At 43.3% G+C, this 12397-nt stretch overlaps 1 protein-coding gene across 1 annotated transcript in view; it reads left to right on the top strand.

Annotated features, from left to right (window-relative positions):
• PSMD5 (proteasome 26S subunit, non-ATPase 5) overlaps nt 1-12397 on the top strand; it is a 62623-nt gene that overhangs the window by 27490 nt on the left and 22736 nt on the right. Inside the window, exon 6 of the mRNA XM_085613533.1 lies at nt 2219-2361. Within this exon, the coding sequence (XP_085469659.1) occupies nt 2219-2361 (143 nt within the window). The remainder of the gene's footprint in view (nt 1-2218; nt 2362-12397) is intronic.

The following is a 12397-nucleotide window of genomic DNA, read 5'->3' as shown; positions in this document are numbered from 1 at the left end:
AATTAATAAAACTCTTGAACATAAGACCTGGCCAGTTCTCAGCTAGAAGCCCCAATGCACAAGATACTGGAACCAGTACTTCCAACTTCTAACCAAATACACACTGCCAGGCAGTCCAATTATGAGTAAAATCTCAATTCAGTCTTCATAAGTAAATAGCCGGAAGGCACAGGGTGGCTCTTATAAATCTAAACGAACATTTCAAACTTTCTGTGCCAATAACACTTTTTGATCACTTTACCTGTTGTTCTATTTATAAATTGTGGATTTTCCCAAAAATCTGCATCCTATCTCTTTAGCATTCTCTGTACATGGTCTAAATAAATACTTTTTTCCATATACTATTTTCCATACAGTTTTTATAAATATTTTTGTGTAAATATTTAATATTTCATAGTTTTCTGTGCGAATAACACTCTTTGATCACCTTAACTGTAGTTGCATTTATGTGGTTTGGTTAATCCCAAAGATTTCCACACCCAACCCCTTGGGGTTTCATTTTTACATGGGATGCTTTCTTGTATATTCCATCTTCTGTTAAAAAGAATGTCTGTCTGTCTGTCTGTCTATCTACATTTTATTTTATAAGAGTTGACGTGCAGCCTAACCCCCATCAACACTGGTTTTAGGGCAATTACATATGTTTTTTTTTCTATTTTATGAATACATACATGTAGTATTAATGATCCCAGACAGTTCAGCAACAGATTATGCGAATGCCTTCATCCTATAAACCTTAATGATTGAATTCACTGAATCCCCACCAAGTTAGGTCTTGCACCATAACCCTGCACTAAAATTTTGGATTAGACTGCACTTTAATTTCTCTTCCTGTACGGACAGTGTAGTATTTGTAAAGCTCTTACAATTTGTTTTGGCAGCTCCTGCTGAAATAAAATGGACTACAATGCACTTTTTTCGAACAATCTCCAATGCGGTCGTAAGGTCAATACATTTTAGGTACTGAGACCTTCTTTTAAGTTGGCAATACTTTGACCTGATTTGATATAGTCTGGAAGCTTGGTCATTGGTTCCTACTCCTTTCTGGAATCCTGCTTGACGATACCTCCGTTTATTATTTTCATCTGCTCATTTCTGTATTCGATTTAGACACACTTTACCACATATCTTGCGTTTCTCATTAAGCACCAGGACATGCTGGTAATTTGCTGGATTTGAGGGGGCTCCTTTCCTGAATAAAGCTACATTTATCACCAAAACTACCCACTGCTTAACACCTTCTCTCTCCAGCTCAGTTTAACATTTACTTCAGTCCATTGAAATGTGCTGAGAACCTCTGGAGCAGGCATTCATATTCAGGATGATAATACTCTTCTGTTCATGGGCCTGCCAGGATACCGGGCAAACAAGGTAGTGGGAACATCTGGAACTCTCTGCACACTTTTCTGAGCATCCGGCTCTTAAGTTCAGTCACAGGCAGGAGGATATATTTTGAAATTTGTATTCTGTGTCTACAGTACAGGTAATGGCTTAATTAAGTTCCTTTTGTATACACCCACCAAATGCTATTGCGTTCAGCACATTTTCATCTGAACTTTCAAACTGATTTCTACAGGAACCCAGACTAATTTATACAGTCCATTCCTCTGCCAAGATTTTATTTACATGCACAGCCTGCCCAGTTCTCTTTCCAAATCATGTTAATCATATTGGAGCCATTGCTATTAGTTATTTTCCTGTATCTAACTCTAGCATTCGAATTTCCTGGATTAATGTGTTGTCTGCACTCCACTGGGTGGAGGCTGTTGAATAATTTTAACTGCATGGTCAACATTCATTTGGAACAGCACTTTGGGTCCAGCTGCTCTGCCTATGAGAAGAAAGTAGTGCAACTTATGCTGTGGCTGGACTTCAATTATATACTTCTTATTTTCGCTGTATTTTCAACATGTTGAAAATTTGCAGACTGTAAGGAATTCATTGCTTGAGAAATATGGTTACAAGTGGGTAACTCTTTTTCACTCTTAAGCAGTCTAGGAGATTGTAGCATTGTGAGACAGCCCAACATCTTGTAAGAGGGAGTATTGATGTTTAAACACAGCCTGGAGAGGTACGTGGGAACAAGACATTGAAATGAAAATGAGCTATTTTCCTTCTTGAATGCCCTGTAAATCTAATAGTGGCACAGATGTCTGTTTTCTTATTTTTCGTACTTATTTTCCAACCAGTTTTTGGAGCTACGTTTTTTTTCTTGCAGCGTCACATGTATCGAAATGGTAACCACATTGGCATCCACATTTCATGGGCGAAGATACCTTGCAGAGCAAGGGGTCATCGATAAAATCTCTAACATGATCATCAGTGCGGGGTCTGATCCTTTTTCAGGTTTTTATTTACCAGGTAAGAATTGCAAGCAAATCCTTTTCATGTGCTTGAGGAAAGTAACTAAAGCTACCTGTTGAAATGTTTGAACCGCTTTATAGTCATTGCACTGCTGATACCTTGCAGTTACATTTAGTGCACATTCCATGTTGTTTTAAGTTAGTCTTCACCACGCTATGTTATCAAAGAAAGTAAAAAAAAATAAAAGCATCTTTTTATTTACAAATGAGAAAATTAAAGTGCCAAAAGCTAAAGGTGATTTTTTTGGAGCAGTCCTGTTAATTGACCCTGATAGAATAACATTTAAATTAGCATACATATGTGGATACAAAAGATACCTCACTGCATTGAAGCAAAATAAAACAAAAAACTTCAAAGTGTTAAATCTGATTAATCTGATTTAGTCAACTCGGATATCAAAGGATTCAGATACTAAAAAACATTGAAATGGTGAGAAAGTACCAAGCAGTGCCCTACAGATCCTTAAAAGGCACTAGATTGTGCTGTATACAGCCATCTATATCAAACCGTGTGTAGAGGACTGACACTGTGCATACAGAACAGTGTCGTTATGCATACTGGTGGCATAAGAAATTACAGCAGATGAGGGAGAACCTCTGTAATTTAAGCTCTAAGGCACTCTTACTAGTTCACCTTATGCTTTGACTCTTGCCACCAAACTAACCCCAGGCTTGGGCCTCCCTCTGAATCTTCAGCCTTTCACACCTTCACAAAGCAACATATTTCTGTGACCCTTTAGCCAAGTTGTGGAGTGAATTTTCATGTTTCAGCATTGATATAGTTAACTTTCCTTACACCAAAAAAATCTAAATCCTTATTTTTGGAATAACAATCTCAGAAGTGTTCCCTGTCAAACGGCCAGTAGACCTGGAGTCTCCTCCTGCTTGAGTCAAAATAGCTTGAAGTCTTTACGTCCTCTTCGATTCAGACATTTATTTTGCACGACAAACTCAAGCAATTGCCAAAAATGCTCACTACCACCTCTATAACATAGCTAAAGTCTGCTCTGAACTCCTCATTCTCCAGCGGATCCTCCTCATTGAGGAAGTTGTGCAATCCAGACTTCTCTATTGCTCTACCATCCTTCTCAGTGCCCCACTCAAGACATTGTCTAAAGTGTAAATGTTTTAAAACAGAGCTGTCAGGCTTATCTTCGGTCTGGAAAAACATAACTTCATTTCTGACGATCGAGCTAAATTAAACAGGCTTTCTATTAAACAACAACTCATACTAAACACCATGTGTACCATCTAAGAGTCTACGAAAAATATCCTCCAAGTACCTCACAGACCTATTCCTTGGTTGCTACAAAACCGCTAAGCTCATCGCCTCCAAATGGCAAAGAAAAAGACTTTGGGCCTGAATTAGAGTTAGCGGACGGGTGACTTCATCACAAAGGTGATTAATATCCTGTCTGCCGATTGATATTTTGGCGGACGGGATATTCATCACCATTGTGACGAAGTAACCCCTCCGCCAAAATCTAAATCAGGCCCTTGGTGGAAAATGTCTTGCTACAACTGGAATAGAGCAGCATCTTCCCACCTCCTGCTGATATCTATGCACCAACACAATTCCTTTAAGCAAATTCTAACCTGATGCTTAATGGACTTTTGAACTTTAGGTGTTTTATTTCAATAATCCATTTATGCTTGCTTTTGTCCAGTTTCTCATTTTTCCTTAGCTCATCCTCTTGTGCTTTGAGACTAGAATTGTTTTCTGGTATATGCTGCATATAACAAACTAATAAATACAAATACAGTTGCCCTCATGCTGCTCTTGAACTACATTTGTCTGAACAAAGGCTCTTGAAATCTTGTGCTTTCCATCTGCCAACTTGTTTTCTTGGGCCAGTTAATAAATTCACTCATCACAATAACCAACCTAAGTTTTTATAGTTGCCTTGTGGCATGCAATACAAATCATCAAGCAAAAGAAAATGTCTTTTACAGCTTTGAAGTCTTCAGACTTGACACAAATGAATGCAGATGTTTGATAAGCGAAGTCTGTTCATGTGTTAGTTGATGCAAGTAATAAAGTATTTGACAAAATAATCTGAAGGAACTGTGACAAGTCCAAGTCCTCGCACTAAAAACTTTTTCATTTTTTTTATTTATTTTTTTACAACAAATCATTTTTATCTGCCTAATGCCACATTATCTACTTTATTCAGGACGAGGTAGCACTTACCCTGTGAGAGAATTAGAACCGAGGGGGAGTTATGTATTTATGTATGCGGTATTTATATTACCAAACTTAGTCGATAGTGAGCAAAGAGCTTTATAGATAAATTCCTATGTTAAACAATCTCCACCTCTTAAGTGTGAAATATATAAGCAAATGGTAATGTTCCTCTCCTCTGACTTTAATAGAATGTACACTTTCCTATGCATTCATATAGATAATCTGTTTTCTTATGTATGAATTGTTATGCTAGGTTTTCTGTCACTTTCAAAGCGATCTGGTTGATGGACTGAAAGTTGAGTACTTTAAACACAGACTCTCTAAAATAATTCCAATATTTCATTTGGTCTTCCAGTAGATGGTGGTGGCCATGGAACCTCTCGCCAAGTGCTGACTAAACAGGGACAGCTTTAACTCTCCTCTTTTTATCTCGATCTGACCATAATCCCTTGACCAACTCTGTCCTAGCATTAATAACATTATGGGGGAAGTGCAACGGTATGTTCCATAACAACTGGTAAATCAAATTACCTGGTTTTCTGTAACTATTACAGAGAGTATGTCAAGCTGACATCACCGATCTGTAAAAACTCCCTATTCTGTAAGCCTTACCATCCACCACTATATTAGAAATTCAGAATATGTACAGCTGGTCTGCAAAGGTACAAAGAACCCTTTCCACAGATAAAAACAGCCCATATGTTCTGAGTTGATTTGTACAACTTGGAGATTTCGGGAACCCAAATTCCCTGCTGATTAGAGCAACCTTTTTTAAAGGTATGGGATACCCCTTTGTTTATGGAAATTCTACAGTCTACAAGGTTATTAGACATTGTCCCTCCAACATCAGTGGATGGGGATGGCCTGTGGAACTCAAAAGTAGGCCCACTCCCACCTGTGGTAAGGCTCTACGCATTTTAAATACAGAATATGCACATTACAACCCTGTTCTTCCAAACAATTGCCTCTTCCCACAGCCTCCTTGTCATGTCTGACAGAAACATTGTGGGATTTGAGTATTGGAATTGGAGAGCAAAAGTCTTGTCTGTGACAAACCCAGTTAGATGGTCGGCCCTTGAATGTTTACAGGAGCTGCTCCCAGAGACTGTTTGCCAGGTATCATCAAGTTTCAGATGCCTAATTCATTGGTGAGCACGGGCAGATATCCCACTCAGATTAAATTTGTAATGAAAGATGGAAATGGAAAAGAAACCTTCACTGAGTATTCAACAGCTGTAGACCTCAGCATTTCTGCGTGATTGATCATACCGACTTCTGAAATATTGTCCAATCTTGAGCAGATACAGTGCCCAACTGTCTAGACAAGCATTTTGCAGAAAGAAGCTGCAAAGAGTTGCAAATGGTTGATGTGTCCAGTTTCTGAGCAGTGGACACAGCACCTCAAGATTTCAATGACCATAATCCAGCAGTGGCCTCAAAAGTACCATTAATAATAATAATAATAATAATAATAAAAGGGATCTTATCGAGCGCAAACATAGCCCAATGGGCGTCAAGGCGCCTAATTCCAAAACCAGCTCATGACAAAGCCCCTGCAGCTCAGCCTGTGTAAGCTCTAGAGAAGCACCAAGTTTTTAAGGCCTTTTTAAACAGCGCTAAAGAGGGTAAGGTCTTCAACTCCGTCGGCAAGATGTTCCAGAGTTGTGGAGCAGCGACTGAAAAAGCCCTGGCTCCCCATCTCGTGAGCTTAAAACGAGGGACAACAAGTTGGAATAGTCCCGAAGAGCGCAAAGACCTTGTGGGGTGGTAACGAGTAATCAGAGAGCTGATAGCGCCTTTAGATCCATCCTCGAGTGCTCTATAGGTCAGACACAGAATTTTAAAATAAATTCTGTGCTGAACAGGCAGCCAATGAAGGTCTCTCCTCGCAGCAATAGCAGAAGAGGCCCTGGGCAGATCCAGGACAAAACGTGCAGCAGCATTCTGCACGATTTGCAGTCGATGTATAAGGCCCTTGTTGGATTCCATGTAGAGAGAGTTACAATAGTCCAACCTGGAACCAACAAGGGCGACTGCAATCTGCTTGCGTGCTTGAAGAGACAAATAGCTGCGAATTCTGTTGAGCGTCCTGATCACGCCCCAGCAGGTCGAAACAGTCCGATTCACCTGTAAGGACATCGAGAGTGAAGTATCAAACACTACACCCAGATTTCTGGCAGATTGAGAGGGAGTGGGGCAGGTGCCAAGAGAGGAGGGCCACCACTCACTCGACCAAATATCTTGGTCCTTCCCAAAGATCAGGACCTCAGTCTTGTCGCCATTTAGCTTCAGGGAGTTGGTAACCATCCAGTCCGCAACGTGTTGCATACAGGACCTGAAGCTAAAGGCAGATGTTATAACAGAGGACTGAGTTAGTGAAACCATAATCTGGGTGTCATCGGCGTATGATACCACCTCCATCCCCTGCGATCTTACTAGCCTAGCAAGGGGGGCCACGTAGATGTTAAACAGGGTCGGACTTAATGCCGACCCCTGTGGCACCCCACATTGCAAAGACTTTGCTGGGGAGAGGTGGTTGCCGAGCATCACTCTCTGTTCCCTATCAAGGAGAAAGGAGTTGAGGAGACTCAGGGCCGAGCCGATGACACCTGCCTCTCTAAGCCGAGATGTTAGAATGGCAGGAGACAGAGTGTCGAATGCGGCTGTGAGGTCCAGTAGCACAAGGACAGTTGTTTGTCCAGCATCAACCTTGCGTCGGATGTTGTCGACTACAGAGGTGAGGGCAGATTCTGTGCTGTGATGCTTTCGAAATCCATGCTGGGTAATGTCAAGATACTCCGAAGCTTCAAGAAACGAGGATAAATGGCGATTTAGGTGTGCTTCTAAGATTTTAGCGGGTGCAGGGAGCAGAGAAATAGGTCTAAAATTTTTCAAGAGGCCAGGATCGAGAGAAGGCTTCTTAAGGAGCGGCTTCACAATGGCCTTCTTCCATATTGATGGAAAAATACCTTGAGCAATTGCCTTGTTCATCACCTCAAGTAAGGGAGGAAGGAGGCTGTTCCTACACTCTTTTAGCCTTTTGAGAGGCAATGGATCTAGTGGAGAGGAGGATTTCGTCTTGTCTAGAAGAAGGTTCAAACCTTCAAGAGACATAGACGGAAAAACAGAAAGGAGGCTAGAAGGGACTATATCCAGTGTCTCAGAAGAGCTTATGCCTGGAGGGAGATTTTCGGCCAAGGAGAGGCGTTGTACTTCCAAGGAGGTGTGAATATCAAAGATTTTTGTGTGAAAAAAGTCTGCAATGTCGTCACAAAGACGTTGAGAGCTGACTACGGGATCTGGAAGTTGGAGGGAGCACAGCGAGTCAGCAATTTTAAAGAGCTCCCTGGAGGAGGTAAGTGAGCTGGTAAGATTGGAGAAGTATTCCTGCTTCTCCATTATCACTTTCTGCTTATACTCCCGTAGAGCAGACTTGTGGGCCTCCCTATCCATGGGATCCCAGGATTTCCTCCATCTCCTCTCACTACTTCTACAGCCCTGTCTTAGTACTCTAAGATGGTCCGAAAACCATGGCGCTGATGGTTTCCGCCGGGCTACATATCGCAAGGATGAAGGTGCAAGTTTTTCTACTGCATTAGTGATGGAATCATGCAGATCTTGTGCTGCCTCATCCGCGTCTTTTAATGAGAGAGCCTCTGGTGTGGGAACAAAAGGGGCAAAAGCCTCATTCGTAAGGTTTCTGAAATTTCTTCTAGAAACAAAAGGGGTAGTCCCTTTCTTAGTCGAATGGGAAGTAGAAAAGGCTAACTGCAGAGGAACCGCAAAATGATCTGTCCACACCAATGGTAAAGGTGTACCGCTGGAGAGTCTTAGATCATTAGAGAAAACCCCATCAAGGATGTGACCTGCTATGTGAGTAGCATTGGTAACAAGCTGAGTGAAGTCACAAGCTCCAAGTGATTCAACCAGAGATATAGTATCCTTAGAATGAACCTCATCGAGATGGAAATTAAGGTCACCTAAAACGGTGAAGGAGGGCTTTCCGAAGTAGGGTTCAAGGATTCTAAGTATGTCCAAGGCAAAATTAGCTCTGTAACCAGGCGGCCTATAAATCAGTATACCCGTAAAGGAGACTGAAGGAGCACACGTAATACAGAAATATAGAGCTTCAAAGCAATCCTGGGGCAAAGAAAGTGGATTGATCGTGCAAAGCAGGGAAGATTTAATAAGAATGGCAATGCCTCCTCCTCTACGTTTAGGTCTATCATGTCTATGTAAGGAGTAGCCCTCAGCAATGGCTAGTAGAAGGTCGTGACCCGAGGAGTCAGTGGCCCAGGTCTCTGTAATAAAAACCCAGTCTGGTTGCCTTTCGTCCACAAAATCATGGAAGGCGAGATTATGTTTAATTAGCGAGCGCGCATTCAATAGAAATCCATTATTATGAGAAACTGTGGACTTCGAGAAAGAAGAAAAAAAGCTGGTAGAGCAGGTGACAAGGGGATGAAAAGAGGAAGAACAGACCTTACAGCAACGAGAATGTAATATCCCCAGCGGAGTAAAACAATGTAGAGAAGGGCATATGGGAGGTCTGAGGGCCCGAAGCGCAGATGAAGAATAACGCATTAATGTCTTACCAGGAAACGAAGGTACGAAAACCGGGTCCAGCCCGACCTGCTGCCCGTCCTCAGCGCGGACGGGCGCAGACGGGCTGAACTCTGGCGTAACTCCGGCGGAAGACCGGCGACCCCGCTGCGCGATGACGCTGCGCGTCTGCATGACTGCCATTTATGGAGGTCGAGCCTCCTAGATGGAGACTAGAGCGCGGAATGGATCGGTCCTCACACAAGATGGCCGCCACCGTGACAAGGGCGAGGGGCCCGCAAAAAAGCGGTGAAAAGTCCGATTAGAGTGCAAGTTAAGATGACAGCAGTGCAGGTAAGCAAGAACAGTTATTAAAAACCGGGAATACTTAAGAAACGAAAACTAACAAAATATACAACACGGGAGTTTAAAAACAGCAGTGGCTGTCCAATGGTCAAGCGCTGCACGCTAATACGCTGGGCTACACGCTAATGCGTTGAGCTAGTAGGCACAGGTGATTGTTAAGAGCAGGGAATACAATAAAATAAGAGAAACGAAAATACAGAAAAACGGGAGTTTAAAACAACAATAGCTATACACTAGTCAAGCGCTGCACGCTAATGCATATCTCCATGTGATTCAGTCACCAGCTGATGTTCTTATCAAGCCTTTTTTTTTTTTTACAGAACCTTTTCAGCAACTTCATGCTCTTGTGCTTGAAATCCCAGTTAATGGAGTGTCCTGGGAAAATTTGCCTCAGTCAGGAGAAGATGCGTCCCACAGTGTCCACCAAGTCCTTGGAAGGAAATGTACTGCCCCCCCCCCCCCCCTCTCCCCCGAGTTAGACTGATCTCCCTCCTTATGGCACAGATGATCTTAGGGTGCTTAAGATAAAACTGGGCTCCAATTGAAGGAGAATGCCGGAAATTCTATCTCCTGTTAAATGAAAATCTTGTGATTCAGGCTGATAATGTTGCAAATCTCTCTGGCTCTGACAGGCGCAGTCACTTGTAGACTATAGAGCTGTTTACTTGTAGCAGATTTACCGCGTGCCCTAGTTCTTTGGAATCTTTTTCTTTTTTGTATTGGGAAAGATTTGTACATAGAACCCCTTGGATTGGTGGTGGAGCAGGAAATGTGTTCTTCCCCGAACCTACTACCCCTGAAACCTTCCACGAGAGCTGGAACAGCGTCACAGAAGAGGTGTGTGCTTACGCCCTGTACTCCATCCCGGATACACCAGCAGCTTGCCGAAACCAATCAAGATCCTCAACAGCTGGATCACCGCATGTGCTGACACCCTGGCTCCCCTCAAGTGCAACCCCAACTGCAAGAGCCCGAACACAGGCCACTCGTACACGGAGAAACTCAGAGTAATGAAACGGCACTGCAAGCAACTAGAGTGCAAATGGAGATCAAGTCAAGACACCAAAGACATCTTCAAATCAGCCCTAAGACGCTACCTCCATCAGATACGGAACACCAACCGCAAAGCTTTTGCAGATCCCATCAACACCAGCACTAACAGCAGCAGCAAGGAACCTTTTGCCAACATCAAAGATTTCAATGTGCCTCCTGCCAGCTCCATCACCCCCTCGTAAGACCTTTGCAACAAGCGCTTGAAATTCTTCTGTAACAAAATCACCTCCATATGTAGCAACTTCGACCCTTCACTGAACCTGTCACCGTCGCAACTCAACTTCCCATCACAGCCAAAGAACAACATCACTACTGTGGAAATTGCTGCTACCATGAAGACTATCCCCTCAGCGGTGAGGGGAGGAGTGGGACCTTACCCTTGTCCCCTCACTGCCTCCACCAACGGACTCATACCAATCAGCGAAGTACTAACACCCTCATCCTTAGCACATGGAAACAGTCCACCTTCATGCCCCTGCTCAAGAACCCATCCAGTACTTTCTAACTACAGATCTATCACCCTCCTACCGTACCTGTCAAAGGTCTCAGAGAAACTAATTAACCGGCTCCTCAGCTACAACTAGTTCCTCCATGCTATGCAATCCAGATTAAGGCCCAACCACAAACCGGAAACATCACTCATCGCCGCCACAGACGACATCTGCATGATCTTTGACAGAAGAGCTACGGCAGCCCACATTCTCCTGGACCTCTCTGCAGCATTTGGCACGGTCTTTCACCTCGTCTAAATCATGTGCTTGTACGAGATTGACATCTAAGGACCCACTCTGTCCGCTGTATCTGCTCATTAACGGATAGAACACAGCACCCACGCAAAGTACCTCTGAATAATCATCTACTGCAAACTGGCTCTGACTGCACAAGTCAACGCTGCAACTACACCCTGGTTCCACACCCTGAAGATGCTGAGTAAGATTTTCAAATGGCTTCCAAGCAACACTAGAAAAACTGTGACTTAAGCCCAAGTCACCAGCAAGATGGACTACAGGAACACCCTCTATGCTGGGGTATCCAAGCAACTCCATAGAAGACTACAAGCCATCCAGAACTTTGCAGCCAGACTCATCCTCAGCCTCCCACCTCCCGATAACCCAAACGCTCTCATTTCAGATCATACACACCCCAATCTTCTAGGCCCTACCGATCTGAGCAGTCGTATCTCCTTCCACCAACTACCTCCGCACCTCAGGACTCCTACTCGCTCACATTCCATGCTTACGCAGTCTCTTCAATAAAAAATAGAACATCTGAGTAGAGGAACACCAGTACTAGGAACAGGGTGGAGAGCAGTTGTTAGATGTCTGCCTACTCCTTATACTCTTTGAGACCTTTGAGCCAGGCTCCTGCTCATCAAATCTCACAATGTTGTCCTGGTGCTAAGTGGTGTGTATTCGTGCCACATCCTCTCTCGGGAGTCCTTAACTAAGTGGATGGCAAGTTTATCTTTATTGCTGCCATAGCTAATAGTACTCTTTAGAATCTCCTAAAGAGTGCTTCCTGGACTTGGGAAAGCAAGGGGGAGGTGGAGACCCGAAGATCATTTACTTCTATACGATTTGTAGGTAGTTCTTCTTGACCTTGTCTTGTCTCAAACCTCCTGCTGTCAGTCTTACTTCTGGAGCCAGCACCTTAGGTTCCTGTCATATTGGATATGGATCTAATAACTCCACCAGGCAGAGTCATTAGACTGATAAAATGAGGCGCAATGTCACAGACTAACTTGTGGCTCTAAATCCTAGATTGCTGTATGATTTGGATTGTATGTCGTGTTTAGGACCACGGTGGTTTGTCCTGTGACCGGAGTGAGCTGTCTGCCTGCAGTTCACAGGCCTTTCGTCGGGTATCTTGTGACTCACAACTAGAGACA

The sequence above is a fragment of the Triturus cristatus genome, chromosome 1_2 (genome assembly GCF_964204655.1).
Source record: "Triturus cristatus chromosome 1_2, aTriCri1.1, whole genome shotgun sequence".
Classification (NCBI taxonomy): domain Eukaryota; kingdom Metazoa; phylum Chordata; class Amphibia; order Caudata; family Salamandridae; genus Triturus; species Triturus cristatus.
Note: the sequence above shows the minus strand (reverse complement) of the source record. Positions and strands in the feature narration are given on the sequence as shown.